This window comes from Halichoerus grypus, chromosome 2 (genome assembly GCF_964656455.1).
Source record: "Halichoerus grypus chromosome 2, mHalGry1.hap1.1, whole genome shotgun sequence".
Lineage (NCBI taxonomy): Eukaryota > Metazoa > Chordata > Mammalia > Carnivora > Phocidae > Halichoerus > Halichoerus grypus.
In genome coordinates, this window is record NC_135713.1 from 27880938 (window position 1) to 27898263 (window position 17326).

Genomic DNA, 17326 nt, shown 5'->3' on the forward strand with positions numbered 1-17326 from the left:
AAAAGGTGACTAAGTTGTAAGGACAAGTCTTTACCCAAGGACACTTATGGTACAATAAAGGAAAAAGTGTATAGGAATATATGTGATGTAACATACATCCAATTCAAGGTAAATGTCCTTGAGACCCTAATAAGATATTCAGTCCATCATGGTTATCTCATCATTGTGCTGGATGGCAATTTACATAAGAGAACATGAGCCCTTTTACTGACTCACTTAACAGAAATTCATCCCAACTTACTTTTGTGGCAGGCCCTGTACTAGGCCCTGGGAACACAGGGGAAAACAAGAGACACACTGGGCTGTTCAAGGGAGCTGACTCTCTACTTTCTGGGGGACAAACAATAAATTTAAAAAGAAAGAAATGGGGAGTCAATGATCCTGAAAAGTGTTAAGAAGGAAAAATGAATTATGATTGAAGAGGGTGGGAGAGGGGAACACATTTAAAACTGTCACACAAAGACCTCCTGCCTCTCTGAGGGGAGGATATTGGAGATGAGTCCAACTGTATGAAGGAGCTAAGTCTGTGAAGAGAAGGGAAGGATATCTTAGGAAGCAGCACTGATAAACCATCTGAGGCAGGAAACACTGTAGCATATTGGGGGACAGGAAGGTGACCTCCTGCTCAGTGTAATTCTACTATCAGTAGTCCCAAAATATAAGACCTGTCACAGACCCTATGTAAGTAGGTCAGAGTCCTCACAACCCTTAGGGAGAAATTGTTCTCAACATCTAATCTGAAGTGCCTAGTCTTGCTCTCAGAGTAAACAAGTCAGCTGTTAGCATCACACACATACTATTCCACATCTTGGAAGTTTCAGCTTTTATTGCAAAAAAAGTGACACACAGTGCCCTTTGTGTTGGATGTCTTCATTCAGCCTAAGTGAACACAAGCCCAGAGAGCTCCATACCTCTTGTCTTCTATGACTTCCTTCATCTTCAGAGCTAATGTCTTTGCCTTAACCTTCTTCAACTGGATAGAGACACCAAACTTTTTGGCTTCTACTCGGACCAGGTTTTCAGTCTGTTCTCCAAGGACAGGAATCCCTACCATGGGTACACCATGTTGGATGGCCTCCATTATGCTATTCAATCCACCATGAGTGACAAAGAGACGGATCCGTGGGTGAGCTGTTGCAAATCAGGAACAGAGCAGAATATTTCAAGGTGAAAATTTTCAGAACATCTTTGAAAGTATCAAGGGCAGAAAAAAATACAAAGGGATCTTAAAGTATGTTGGAGAAAAAGGATTTGCTGAATTAGCTTAGGGCACATTCAAGGGCACATATTTCCCAAAATACAAAATTCTGGTCTTGTCTCCATACAGAGATTCCTCTAAATCAATCCATCTAAGACTCAGAACCCAGGGACAGCTGCTGAGAACAGTACTAAGCACAGCATTTTCTTCCATCCATCCATCCCTCCATCCATCCTTATCTATCCACTCTCTCTCCCTTTGCTCCTCTTATGTCTGTTATCTCACTGTTACTTTCTCCCAGTGTCACTCTCTTTCTGTTTGTATGATTTACTATCTCTTTCTCTATCTCTCATTCTGCAGGTCTCATGCTCTCCCTTTCACTGCCCATTCATTTCCCTCTTATCTGAAGGCTAACACTTTTACTGACATCACATCTCATGTGGCATTCATCAAACTTACACTGTATGTCATTTCTCCTCAATTTCACAAGAAATCCTCTAAAGTAGGCAATGATGGATCACCCATCTCAGTATTTCCAGTTCCTATGTGCTCATCCCACTCTTATTTAGAGAAAACTAAAACAAGTGCTAATAATGAAGAGTTCATCTCAAAACTGCCTCTCAATAGGGATGTGCATCAGAATCTATTTGTGTTTCTTTGAAAGTCGGAATCCCTTTCCCTATACCATGTCTTGTGAATAAATGTGCAGAACCCTCTATCTTAAGTTCCCAATATGTTTGTGAGCCATAATCTTGGGGATGAATGTCTGATATAGTCAGTGGTTGTGGCACTGAGGGACTCCAAAATGTTGCGCAAGGACAAAGGGGTGTGAGGAGCTCTCTTTTACTAGAGAATGTGATGGACAAAATAACCAGCTAAGGCTGAGAGGTTACTCAGCTTGACACTCAGGTGTTTTGGCACACCCTTCAGACACTGTCAGCAAAACTTTGTGAAAGTATGAGTACACCTTTTGGGGCAAAGGAGAATGAACCAATATGTGTGAGGGTGTTTCTATAGTGGCATGGGGCCTAATAGATGCTCAAGAGTTAAGGGAAAACAGTGGCGACATGTCCCTTGGTATGTGATCGCAGAATCCATAAACTGCCTTTGACTAAGTTTGGGTAACCTTGTTGAGTGCCAAATACGGTATGGTCAAAAGAGCCTGATGACAATCACTTCTGGAAGCAGGTATCAGGACTGCAATAGAAAGAAAGAAGAAAACATGGCAGTTTTATCCATTTGGGAAACATAGTCTGATTTCCCAAGAACTCCAGCTGGCTGCTCCATTCCTGTCCTCTGAAGATTACCTTTAGCTACCAGCTGCCCTTTCTCATGCTCGTGGGGTTGTCCAGTGTAAACCTAAAGATAATAAATGGAAAGAGAGAAGTAGACCTGAACAGTCCTTACCCAAGAGGTCATTCTGAGGAAGCCAGTCCACAATTTTCACATTTGCTGCCAATTTGACGTCTTTGGGCCAATGAGAAGGATTACACTTCCATATCACCCCTTGAGACAGATGAGCAAAGGCACTGTTCATCTCCCTGACAACTTCCTGGGACTGACAGATGCTCACCATGGAGCCCAGGGCCACAAGGACAAAACCAGAGTCTCCAAACTTGGCAATGAAATTCTCAAATTCCTGGAGAGAGGTAAGAAAGGAAAGCAGGTGAACACAGTTGCTCATGAAAGCCTAGACCGCCTTGAAATGAAAGTCAGCTATTTACTGAATACACCCTCCTGTCAGTGGCCTAGAGCTCACTGTCTTGAAGAGGTTCTCAATAGCCCCTGGGACAGCTCAGTGCCCTCTGCACTGTGCTCATATCCATTGTGTCTGGTGGCCTTGAAGTCATTTCTCTGAGACCTCAGGACACATCCTACCATATAAACACTTTCAATAATCACAGATGAATGTGAAGACAGCTGTAGGTGTCCAGTCACTACCACAATAACCCACATTGCCCTTGAGGCTCTCAAAGCACACTGTAGCACCAACATCTAGATCCAGGACTTCTGTGTGTAACAATGTTTTATAGAAGAGGAAAGCGGAGGTGGTGGGAATTTCTTTTTTTTTTTTTAAAGATTTTTTTTTTATTTATTTATTTGACAGAGAGATAGACAGAAGAGCACAAGCAGAGGGAATGACAGAGGGAGAGGGAGAAGCAGGCTCTGCACTGAGCAGGGAGCCCGATGCGGGACTCGATCCCAGGACCCTGAGATCATGACCCGAGCCAAAGGCAGACGCTTAACCATCTGAGCCACCCAGGCGCCCGGAATTTCTTTCTTCATTGAAAACATGGTCTCAGTACCAAGGTCATCCTCATCCCTCATTCTAGGTGTGGGGAGATATGGTCATTTAGGAGGGTTCCAATGCCAGACCAGAGGTACTAGTGCCTAGGAGAGTGCCAGTTGCTGTCCTGGTCCAGTAGGAGGCAGCATGCCTTCTGGAGGCTGAGGTAGATGCTGGGGAAATGTCTCTGCGGTGTGTCTCCTTCATATGCTTACTAGCCATCTGTAGGTCTTTGTTGAGGGATCTGGGAAGGTTTTTGCCCCATTTAATTTATTGGTTTTCTTATTGTTAAATTTTAAGAGTTCTCTGTATACTATGTATATTTGTGTGTATAAAGTGTTTGCATATTTTGAATAACAGTCTTCAACAGATAGGATTGTTCCAAATATTTGCCCTTGTTCTGTGGCTCCTCTTTTTATTGTCCTGACAGCGCCTGCCCAGAACGGAATTTTTTTTAAGATTTTTATCTATTTATTTGAGAGAGACAGAACACGAGCAGGGGGGAGGTGCAGAGGGAGAAGCATGCTCCAGCTAGCAGGGAGCCCGATGCTGAGCTCCATCCCACGACCCTGGGATCATGACCTGAGCCAAAGGAAGAAGTTTAACTGACTGAGCCACCCGGGTGCCCCCACAACAGAAATTTTCAACTTAGCACACTTATCAACTCCTTCTTTCATAGAACATGACTTAGGTTTTTCATTTAAAAAGTTTTCATCATCATGAAACACTACATCAAAAACTAATGAAGTACTGTATGGGGACTAACATAACATAATAAAAAAAAAAGAAAAAATATCAAAGGGACTCCCTAAGTACACCTCCTCCTTCTGCCAATAGTGAAGGTGAAATAAATGCTTTTTTAGATAAATAGAACTGAATTCGTCTCCAATGTAAAAAAATAACTAAAAAAATAGGTAAAAGTTTTCATCAAACCATAGTTCATCCAGATTTTCTCTGATATCATATTCTAAAATTTTTATACTTTTGCATTTTATATTTAAGCTTGTGGTCCATTTTGAACTAATTTTCTTGAAGGGGGCAGGGTATGAGTCTAATTTATTCTGTGTGTGTGCACATATCCATCTTTCCAGCACCACTTTTTTGAAAGTCTATGTTTTCTCTGTACTATTGTCTTTACTCCTATGTGAAACAGCAGTTCACGAAATCTGTGTGCATCTCTTTTGGGGTTCTCTACTGTGTTACATTTACCATTTGTCTAATCTTTTGCCAACATCATAATGTCTTGATTACTGTAGCTTTATAGTAAGTCATGAAGTTGAAAACGTCAGTCCTCCAACTTTGTTCTTCATTTTCAATATTGTGTTTGTTCTTCAGGATTTTTGCTTCTCCATGCAAATTTTAGGATCAGTTCATTAATATCTGCAAAATAATTTGCTGAGATTTTGATTGTGCTTGCATTGAATGTATAGATCAATTTGGAGAGAACAAATTCTTGACACTATTGACTCTTCCTATCCATGAACATGGACTTTCTCTCCACTTATTTAGTTCTTTGATTTCCTTCATTAGAGTTTTGTAGTTTTCCTCATATAAATCTTTACATATTTTGTGGATTTATTCCCAAGATCACATTTTTGGTGGCGCTAATGTAAATGGTTTTTACATGTGCTTTTAATTTCACATTCCCCCATGCATTGCTAATATATAAGAAAAGTATTGATTTTATACATTAAACTTATATCCTGTGACATTGCAATGACTGCTTTCTATTCCAGGAATTTTTATTTTTTATTTTTTGGCTTTTTCAGATTTTCAGAATGGACCATCATGTCATCTGCAAACAAAATAGTTTTATTGTTTTCTTCCTAATCTATATGCCTTTTATTCTGTTTTTTTGTCTCATTACTTTTGTTAGGACATCCAGTATGAAGCTAAAAGGTGGCAGTGAGGGGACATACTTGCCTTGCATCTGATAGGTTGTCCTCTCATTTTCTATATAATGTCCTTTGATATAGAGGTTTTTAATCCTAATGAAGTCCAATTTGTCTATTTTTTCCTTTGTTACTCATCTTCTCAATGTCATATCTACAAATTCATTGCCAAATAAGTCCATGCCGATTTATCCCTTTCTTTTCTTCTAAATATTTTATGGCTTTTAACTCTTTAATTATGTCATTGATGTATTTTGAGTTAATTTTGGTACATGGTATGAGGAAGGCTCAAAATACGTTCTCTTTCATGTGAAAATCCAGTGGGATCAGCACCATTTGCTGAAGAGACTATTCTTTCCTTCATTGAATGGTTTTGGCACCCTTGTCAAAAATGAATTGGTCACAGATGTATGAGTCATTCAACTGTGTTCTTTTTCATATTGTTTTGGTTATTCAGGGTCTCTTACATTTCCATATGAATTTTTCATTTCTATAAAAGGAAGAAGTCACTGAACTGTTGATAAGGATTAGATCAACTCTGTAGATCACTTTGAGTAGTAGTGCTCTCTTAACAAGATCTTTCTATTTATTTAGGTCTTCCTGAATTTCTTTCAGCAAATTTGTAGTGTCCAGTGTACATGTCTTTCAACTCCTCAGTTTAATTGGATCCTGTTGTAAATAGTTTTCTTAATTTCATTTACAAATTGTTCATGGTTGCTGTATGGAAACACAAATCATATTTGCATATTGATATTTTCCCCTGCAACTTTGCTGGGTTTGTTTATTAAAACTAATAGTTCCTTTTTGGTGTATGAATTTTTTGGTATTTTCTACATAGAGATTTATGTCATATGAAAATCAAACTATTTCTACATTGTTCATTCCAATTTGAATGTCTTTTCTTTCTTTTTCTTGCCCACTTGCTCTAACAAGGGCATATTTGAATAGCAGTGATATAAGTGGGCATCTTAGACTATTGATCTTAAGCAGCACAATTGCAGTCTATCATAATGAGTATGATCTTAGCTGGGAGTGTTCCATATACTCTTTATCATGTTCAAGAAACACCTTTGTACTCCTAGTTTTGTGAGCGTTTTTGTCATGAATGTGTGTTAGTTTTGTCAAATAACTTTTCTGCATTTCTTGACAAGATGTGTTTTTTTCTCCCATTCATTCTAATAATGTATTACATTGATTTTATGTTAAACCATTTATAAAATATCTTTTATCTCCTGCAGAAGTTATGACATAAGGCTATTTTGTGTGGTATTAATTAGTTTATAGCCACCCATAGATGATTCTTAAGAACTTTCTGATTTAATACCCTAAAAGCGAGCATTAATATATTTTTGTCAATTCTTCAAAAACATTAATTTCTTCTTCTTCTTCTGCATTGTTTGGTTGTCCCTAGCTCAAAGCCGTTATTCTATTATTCAATCTGGCTCTATTTGACTCCATCCAACACCACACCATAAGACCTACCATCCCAGGAGACCACTTAATATCAGCTTTGCTGTCTTTTGATAATTATAAGATCAATGTAAATCTATTTTTTAAAATTTAAAATAGTAGAGTGTGACATCAAAATAAGAGGCTCCATGCTCTCATTACCTAAAAGAAACATTAAAAAGAAAGAAAGAGAAAAGAACTAAAGACGGACTGCACCCCAGGCAAATGTGTAACCAGTCTCACCAAGGCAAGCAAATAATTATGAAAACACCTTCTCACGAGAATCCCTACCCCCAGCATGTGGATATCCACATGAACAAATATAAAGTTCGATCCTCAACTTATACCATGCAAAAACTCAACTCAAAATCGATTAAAGATTTAAGCATAAGACCTAAAACTACAAAACTCTTTGAAGAAAATACGGGGAGAAAATTTCATGATATTGGCCTTGGCAATGATTTCAATGATATTGCACAATGCACAAGAAAATGAAATATCTAACTCAAAACTAACAAACATTGAAACAAACAATAATAACAAAGAAACCAATTGAGACTACATTAAACTAAAAAGCTTCTGAAAAGCTTCTGCACAGCAAAAGAAACAATCAACAGAGTAACAGACAATGTACAGAATGGAAAATATCTGCAAACTGTATTCCTGATAAGAGATTAATCTCCAAAATGTATAGGAAAGACCTACAGCTCAATAGCAGAAAGAAGAAAAAGAAAGAAAGAAAGAAAGAAAGAAAGAAAGAAAGAAAGAAAGAAAAAGAAGAAAGAAAGAAAGAAAGAAAGAAAGAAAGAAAGAAAGAAAGAAAGAAAGAAAGAAAGAAAGAAAGAAGAAAGATCTTATAACCCCATTAAAAATAGGCTAAGGACTGGAATAGATAGTTATCCAAAGACAACATGCAAATGGCAAATAAATATATGAAAAAATGCTCAGCAACACTAGTCATCAGGGAAATGCAAATCAATTCCACAATGAGATGTCAATTCATACCTATTAGTATGGTTATTATTAAAAAACAAAAGACAACGTTGAGGATATGGAGAAAGAGCAACTCTTAACTACTATCGTTGGGAATAAAAAATGGTGAAGGCATTATGGAAAACAGTATGGAAATTCCCCCCCCAAAATTAAAAATAGAACCACCATATGATGGAGCAATCTGATCTCTCTTTCTGTACCCAGGTGAATGGAAATCAGGATCTCAAAGAGATATCTGAATTCCCATATTTATTGATGCACTATTCACAATACCCAAGATGTGGTAATAACCAAAATATCCATTCAAAAGATGAATGGTTAAATTGTATATAAAATATATATGTATAATGGAATACTTTAAAAAGAAGGAAATTTTGCAATATGGGAAAACATGGATGAAACTTGAAGACATTATGCTAAGTGACATAAACCAGAAAGGCAAATACGGCATGAATTAATTTATCTGAAACATCTAAAATAGTCAAATTCTTAGCATGAAAAGTGGAAGTTGGTTTCCAAGGTTGGGAGAGGGGGAGCAATGAGGGGAAAAGGTAGCTATTATTCCATGGAGGAAGAGTTACAGGTAAATGAGATAAATAAGATCTAGAGATCTGAGGCACAACATGGTACCTAAGTCAGTAATTATATATTGTACTATTAAAAATTTGATAAGGAGCTAAGTCTAATATTAAGTGTTTTTACCACATAAAATAAAATTTAAAATATAATACAGTAAAGTAGATTAGAAAATTAAAAATAAATAAAATAAAATAATAAAAATGTATATTCTCATTTTTTTGCCTGTCTCACCATATTTCACTCCCTGTTCCCTTGGGCAAGGGAACCACCAATTCTGCACTGAAGAGCTCTGCATGAAGTCCATATTGAGACCTAAGGTTTTACTTACTTGTGGCACTTGTTTAACAGCTCTGGCCATTAAGCCTCCAACATACACAGTGTTGGGAAGCAGGGGCCGAGCAAATTCAAGGGCAAAGTCAGAGTTAACAAACCACAGCTCTGCTTTCTTTAGGAGATGAGACAAAACTGGCCTAGAGCCTTCTGGGAAATGTTCCTTGATGGTGTTGTCAAAAGTAGACTGGATTCGCCGTTGCTTTATGGAGAAATCAAAGAGCATCAGAAAATTCTTCACTCTGCCCCAGAAGTCCATGTGGTCGGTTAGCCAGGAACGGTATACTGGAATATAAGACACAGGAATTGGTAGCCCATGGTCCACACTGCCAAACTGGGTGGGCAGAATCGACACAAATGGCTTCCCAAGCTTCTCAGCAACCAGGAAAGAACAGAAGTCAAATGCTTCAACAAATACCAGGTCAAAGTTCTCATTTTTTAAGAAATCCATGATATCACTTCTCCTTAGCAAATCACTGCATCGAATCCCCAGTTGTCCCATTAACTTTACAAAGTTGTCAAATGCTCCTCTGTTTAAAACAAAAGTAATGACAAATATTCATTGAAGGTGTTAATTTCACAATACTTAGGAGAATCTTTGGCTCAAAGAAAATAGCCCAGGTAAGTAAGACCATATCTGGCAGCAGCCCACCTATTTTACCAGTGTTCAAGGAATACTCTGCTCTGGGTGTTTCTGCTTCTTAAAATGTTCTCACTTCCTCCCCTCCCCTTTCTCTGACCAATCCATATGCCTGCACTAGCAAAGCTAATTTAGGTCCTTCTGCATTGAAAACATTCTCTGTCACTAGTAGATCTCAAAGTCCCATGTCTAGTTGATACATTCTGTGATGTTCTGTTTAACTTTCATTTGTATACTGACCTTTTCTGAGTGACTGTCCTGTTACCTAACCAAACTGTGAAAGTAACTTTAAGGCATCAATATTCATGATGCAGCCCTTTTATTTGAAACTGGGTATATCCTAAATTTGACAGATGGCCTCACACAACGAACTTTCTGATGGTAATATTAGAATCCAACTTCCAAGCTGAACATGAGATTTACATCTTCCTACCTGAAAAGATTAACATTTAAAACAAACAAAAATAAAAGCCTATTTGAAGCTAACTACTACCTTTCCACATCATTCCAGATGGAGTATTCATGCTTATTCCAAAAGTTCATGCTAAAATTTTACCAATATCTATTAAGACTCTTGATTATGGCACTATTCCAGGAACTACTCTCTCAATGATTTCCCATCAATGCCTGCAAGAAAAATGATCTTTTTCATACAGCACATGGGCAACAGATGAGAATATTCCTGACCAGAGATTACAGGTCAGGTGCTTTGGAGACCCATGGGCCTCCTACTTGAATGAAGGACTGAGAGAATCAATGACCTGGCAAACCTATAACCTGTACCACATTCCACCTTATCAGCCCACTGAAAGAAGACCCACAGGTGAGAGCTCATGAACAATATGAAGATGCCTACACATGCTATAGAATCAACTACAAGTGAAAACAGATAATTAAAATTATCCTCTATAATATTTTAAAAGATTTTCATAAAGAATGATTGCTAAATATTATTGACAAATTCAGGATATGAAGTACAAATTCCTCTAAAGTAGAGCATGAATCATATTGAAATTAAGATAATAAATTGAAAAAATACAGGAAAGCACTTTGTTCAGTATATTGCACCATATTTAACATGTGTGTGAAACCAGTCTTCAAGGGGCACCTTGGTGACTCAGTTGGTTAAGCATCTGACTCCTGATCTCAGCTCAAATCTTGATCTCAGGGTTGGGAGTTCAAGACCCTTGTTGGGGTCCATGCTGGGCATGGAGCCTACTTAAAAACAAAAACTGAACAAACAAAAAAAAACAGTCTTTGACATAATAAATCTGAGATGAGACATATAATTCAAATATATATGAGTAACAATACAAGATAAAATAGACGTTTCAAGTGAGTACTTTTAGATCAGATCTCTTATAGAGGGGAGAATTTGGTCTTCTAGTTTGACTAAGGAATTGGGCTTTATGAAAAAAGCCAGATTTTAGGACCACCTAGTAGCAAATAGAATTTTTTTATTTTTTTAAGATTTTATTTATTTATTTGAGAGAGAGAGAGTGCGCACAAGTGGGGGAAGAGGCAGAGACACAGCAGACTCCCCGTTGAGCGTGGAGCTCAACAGGGGCTTGGCAGTAGGCTCAATCCCAGGACCCTGAGATCATGACCTGAGCCAAAGTCAGATGCTTACCCAACTGAGCCAACCAGGCACCCTGCTAATAGAATTTCTAGGGAAAGAAGGGGGATGGACATTAGGCCTGTGTATTAACCAAACAACGGATAAATTTGGGTCTTTACCTTCTAATGTCAAAGATGAAGAACTTTCTATACATCTCAGATAATGACAAAATCCCTCAGGTTACTCACTGATTGTATATCACCAAGATATTTGGTTTTTTTAAATGAGTTTAAAAGACAGTGGTTCAAGGCATTAAATAACAATATTCATAAGCATCTTTCTATTCTTGAATTTATGTGAGGAAAAGGTAGGAAAAAGAAGTATAACCTGGTGGTTCATTGCGTACCAACAATGAGAAATTAAGTTGTCTATCCCAACTTCTGTGTTATGGAGAATATATAGGCAAACACTGTAGATGGAACGTTGCAAGGAAGATCCAGAGGAACAGTCCCCCTCACTATACCGAAATACATTCATGCTTTCAGTGGAAGAGCCACAGGATACACAGACTGAATGATTGGTAGTGCAAAACTCTACTCCATCCATCCACTGCCAATATCATTGATCTCCCCATCCATCCACTCATCCATCCATCATCCATCCATTTCTCTTAAACTCACACCAAGCATGCAACTATTCATCCCTATCACTAAAGTGGTAAGTCTTTCATTCAGAGAATAAAAGAAATTACCTGCCATGCAAAGCTTCTGTCACAAAGAAATCAAAAGTGTTATTAAAATCTTTTCTATGATCTTCAGGTGGAAGCCAACTGATAACTTTGTATGAAATTTCATTCTTTTCTAAAAATAAAAATAAAAATAAAAAATAAAACACCAGTAAGGAAATGTTTAATTATACCATACAACCCAAATTAACATTGGCATGATGATATCATGGTTTCTTTATTCCAAGGATTGTATATATATTCAAATGTTTGCTTTTTGAACTTTGGTTTGGTTTGGTTTTTCTGCTTTCTCATTTCTTCAATCCAAGCAACCTGCTAAACTTTACTGAGAACCATATAATGATATAGTCACTTTTATTCATTTTAAAGTACTGGAGGTTTCTACTTAAAATTTACACTTAAAGGTATAATTATTCACCATTTTATAGGTGAGAAAGGAGTGCCAGATAATTTGTCAAGAGTGCACATATAGCGAATGATATACTTTGTATTTAAATACAGATCTTAGTTTATGCCAGCTCCCCAGTCATTTCTCATTTAGAAAAAGAAATCATTTTCATTAAAATTAAAAGTGATACATGCACAGGTTTTTCAATCAGCCAAAAAAATACCAACACCTAAATTTAAAAAAGTAGTCTTCTGCAGCCCTACTTCACATCCTGGCATTTCCCTCATAACTCATGTGTAATGAAGAGTCTGACACCATTTTTGAGGTTGGACTGATGACAGCTTAGCAAGCTCCATCTCCCCCTTAACCTTCTGTGACATATCTTGGCAAACAGAGAAGAAAGCCTCAACATGCCATCCTTTATGTGAGCAAGAGTTTCAAGCCAAGCAAGTCAGACCCAAGTAGGGGAATCCTCACCTCCACCCTACTCAGAAGCTTCCATAATTGACATTTAGAGACAAAAGTATGGGTTTAGCCTTTCAGTGGCCCTGGTCACGTGTCTCACACAAACCTACTTTCTGTGTCAGCTTGGATTGTGCCTCTGGATCCCAGCATGAGCCGTGATTGACACTAAGCTAGGTAGAACCCTGTGACCAATGGTTGTGTGTCTCAAGGACTGCCCCCATTATAAACAGTGCTCTGGGTAAGACTGATACCAGTTTACCAGCCCACAGAATGGTGGAAGAAGAGTAGTCACTGTGTCATATGATGAGATTCACACCTGTAAAAGTAGAAGGCGCATACAATCCTAGAAAATGCCTTTGCTATTGCTGCTGATTATATCCCTGTAGCTAAAAGAAAACCTTGCTTAAAAGAGGAATAGGGGAAAACACTGATGACATGCCCATGGAGTTAATTCAAGGGGTTCATTCAAACTCAGGTTAATTTCATGTCTCTCAAAATCACCACTAGGGAGGCCCCTAGCCTTGATGATACTAATTGGGACATTCTGAAGAAGAAACTTAAAAATATGAGCAGGTTAAAATGGACACCATCCCCAAAATACCTCTAATAATAACCCAAAGAAAGAGGAAAGAGAAGGGCAAGGCAGGGTGGGAGAGTCAGGAAAGAAATTAAAGCAGAGTTCTCAGTTTTGATACATGTGGAATGTAACATTACTTTAAAGAAAAACTTTGTAACAGAAGAAAGGCACAGATTGGTTTTTGTGCCTTTAAATCAGAGCTTCTAAATACTTTTAACATCAGATGAGATGAGCCACTGACAAAGATTAATGGTCTTAATCAATACTGGGGCAAAAATAACAGGATGAGAAGAGCCCACTAAATATATCCAGAAAATTTCGGTACTCTTAGGGGTCAAAAATGTTAGATAGAGGACAAATTTACATGCCCTATCTTAACTACTGGAATAAATACCCCATAGTCATAACAGCCATTTTTTTACATTATTTCCTAGTGGCTATGATTGCTCTTGATATGTAACAAGTCAAAAATTAAAATAAAATTAAAGTTTTGGCATTTACAATCAGCTTGACAGAAAGGGACCCTTTGCATCTGCCCAACATATTAAAACTGTTAATACAACCCATAAACAGTGCCTTTAAGGATTAAATCCCATTTTAAACAATCTGTTAAGCAAAGGAGTGATTATCTCCACTGGCTTTCCATTTAATGGCCTAGGTTAGACTATTCTTAAACCAGGAAAGAAGTAATGATGCCTTGCAGTGGATTACTATAACGTTATTGTGCCATGACACATCATATTAAGCACCACCCTCATTTCCAATGTTATTGAAATTGCTGACTATATCTAAGTAATAATAGATACTTTACATGCATAGATTTGGTAATATGTTCTGTTCAATTCTTATTTCAACAAGCTCTCAGCTGCAGTTTCTCTTCACCTTTGTCTTGGCAGGATACAAATCACTTGTAACTGGCTTCTCATGGACTACCTCAACAGCCTTGCTCACAAGCTTTGCCGGCAAGACCTTAACCACCTTCAACTTTCTCCAGAAACACACATATGACACTGCATTGAGGACAACCTTCTTTTGCAGACATTCATTGAACACACTCATTCAGGACACAAACATTCACACAGGAGCTCACAAGAGGGATGTGTTGCTGCCCTACACAAAGCACAAGCCATGGCACCTCAGTTGAATTCCTGGGAAGAATTACTTGTTGGTTGAAGGTCTTTCCATCCCTGACACCATCAAGAAACAACTTTTGGGGTTCCACTTCCAGCATGAGAGTATAAGGAGCTTTCCTGGACACACATTCAAACAGAAACTGGTGAAAGTTTTCTTTTATATATACACACACATATTTAACTACATATATATATTCTGAAAGCAAAAGATAAGTCAGAAGGTAGTAGTGAAGATTCTGAGAAGATGGTAGAGCACCAGGAATCTGTCTCCCCACCTAGATAACAATTGACTGGCAGAATCTGTCTAAAACATCTATTTTGGAACCTTGCAGTCAACTTCCAGGGAAGGCCTTAAGGGTAAAGTGCAGATAAGTTTAGTTAATTTCAGTTATTTCAGCTCTATCACAGTACCAGCTACCCATCTTCTGCATACATCTCATGGCAGGCAGCTGAACATGTGTTCGTAAAGCAACTTGCCCATAGGTTTCAGGAGCCAGAATGGGTTAAAAAGGACCTTCTCCAAATCTCAGATATCTGTGCTCTGACTGTGGATTGCTGCTTCTGATCACAGAGATGCAGACAAAGAGCAGGTAGCAATGTTTTTGCATCATGCTCTTTTTTTTTTTAAGCACATTCCATTCTGGCTGAATGGACTTCCAAGGGTCTTAAAAGATTGATGTCCTTTTTTTCTCCCTGATTTTTCTGTTTTTCCTATTATGGGAGACAAACATTAAGGGCTAGGACATTGGACAAAAACTACATATACGATGAATTTAGAAAGTGTCCACTCATGTCCAGGAAAAGGTTCAGAAAAGACCTAAGAGACCAAAATTTACACCTCACATTGATCCTCACCCAAAGGCAGCCTAAAACAATCAGAAAATAAAAACAAGAAACAAAATTAATTTTAAAAGATCTGCAAACCCTGGAGAAAGGAGGAGAGTCTCATCTCTAGATTTAACACACTGTTAAATTCAAATGGTCAGTGTTCAACAAAAAACTCAAGACACACCAAACAACAGGAAACTGAGGCCTATTCAGAGGAAAATAATAAATCAACAAACTGTCCCTAAGAAAGACCTGATGGCAGATATACTAGATGATGACTTTAAAATAACTGTCATAAAGATTCTCAGAGAACTAAAGGAAGATGTAGAGAAGGTCAAGGAAAAAGTGTATGCAAAATAGAAATGTCAATAAAGGCACAGAAAATCCAGAAGAAGCCAAAAATAAAATTTAAAACTGAAAAATGCAATAAATGAAATGAAAATTTCACTAGAGGGATTCCAAGGCAGATTTGAGCAAGCAGAAGAAATAATCTGTGAACCTGAAGATAAGACAATGGAAATTATCAAGTGTGAGGAACAGAAAGTTAAAACACTGAATAAAAGAGAACACAGCCTAAGGGAAAACATATGCAGTGTGGATGCTGAGAAGGAGAAGACAGAAATAAAGAGATAGAATATTTTACATAATAATGGCTGAAAGCCTCCCAAACTGAATGAAAGATATGAATATAAACATCCAGGAGGCTCAACAAACTCCAAGGAAAATGAACTCAAACACACACATTATAATCAAACTTTAGAAAGATAAAGAGAGTATATTAAAAGCATTAAGACAAAAGTGACTTATCACATACAAGTGATTGTCAATGAGATGATCAATAGATTTCTAATCAGAAATTTTGGAGGCCAGAAGGCAGTGGGCTAATATATTCAAAATGCTAAAAGAAAAAAAAGAGCAACAAAAAATTCTATGTCTGGCAACACTGTATTTCAAAAGTGAGGGCAAAATTAAGACATTCCCAGATAAACAAAAGCTAAGGTAGGTCGTTACCACTAGACCTATACTGACAGAAATATTCAAAGGAGCTCTCCAGAAAAAACGAAAGGATACCAGATAGTAACTCAAAGGTGTATGGAAAAATAAAGATTTTAATAGAGGTAAATGCATATGAAATTATAAAGCTAGTATAATAGTAATGCTTTCTCTTTTTTTTGAATGTAAATATTTTTTTATTTTATAGTGCTTAACCTATTTTTTTAATTTTATTATGTTATGTTAATCACCATACATTACATCATTAGTTTTTGATATAGTGTTCCATGATTCATTGTTTGCATATAACACCCAGTGCTCCATTCAATATGTGCCCTCTTTAATACCCATCACCAGGCTAACCCATCCCCCCACCCCCCTCCCCTCTAGAACCCTCAGTTTGTTTCTCAGAGTCCATAGTCTCTCATGGTTCATCTCCCTCTCCGATTCCCCCCCTTCATTTTACCTTTCCTACTATCTTCTCTTTTTTTAATATATAATGTATTATTTGTTTCGGAGGTACAGGTTTGTGATTCAACAGTCTTACACAATTCACCATGCTCACCATAGCACATACCCTCCCCAATGTCTATCACCCAGCCACCCCATCCCTCCCACCCCCCACCACTCCAACAACCCTCAGTTTGTTTCCTGAGATTAAGAATTCCTCATATCAGTGACATCATATGATACACGTCTTTCTCTGATTGACTTATTTCGCTCAGCATAATACCCTCCAGTTCCAGCCACATCATTGCAAATGGCAAGATCTCATTCCTTTTGATGGCTGCATAATATTCCATTGTATATATATACACCACATCTTCTTTATCCATTCATCTGTCGATGGACACCTTGGCTCTTTCCATAGTTTGGCCATTGTGGACATTGCTGCTATAAATATCAGGGTGCACATACCCTTTCGGATCACTACACTTGTATCTTTGGGGTAAATACCCAGTAGTGCAATTGCTGGATCATATGGTAGCTCTATTTTCAACTTTTGGAGGAACCTCCATATTGTTTTCCAGAGCGGCTGCACCAGCTTGCATTCCCACCAACAGTGTAGGACGGTTCCCCTTTCTCCGCATCCCTGCCAACATCTGTTGTTTCCTGACTTGTTATTTTAGCCATTCTGACTGGTGTGAGGTGGTATCTCATTGAGGTTTTGATTTGGATTTCCCTGAAGCCGAGCGATGTTGAACACTTTTTCATGTGTCTGCTGGCCATTTGGATGTCTTCTTTGGAAAAATGTCTGTTCATGTCTTCTG

General features: G+C 37.8%; 1 protein-coding gene across 3 annotated transcripts in view; it reads right to left on the reverse strand.

Annotated features, from left to right (window-relative positions):
- Positions 1-17326, reverse strand: part of LOC118545268 (UDP-glucuronosyltransferase 3A2-like) — a 30578-nt gene that overhangs the window by 3881 nt on the left and 9371 nt on the right. For 2 of the 3 annotated variants that reach the window (XM_078066632.1, XM_036107414.2), the window contains exons 2-5: positions 11678-11786; positions 8727-9258; positions 2606-2837; positions 912-1131 (exon numbers count right to left, since the gene is read on the reverse strand). In XM_078066632.1, coding sequence (XP_077922758.1) covers positions 912-1131; positions 2606-2837; positions 8727-9258; positions 11678-11786 — 1093 coding nt within the window. The remainder of the gene's footprint in view (positions 1-911; positions 1132-2605; positions 2838-8726; positions 9259-11677; positions 11787-17326) is intronic. The other variant, XM_078066633.1, reaches the window with a different exon arrangement.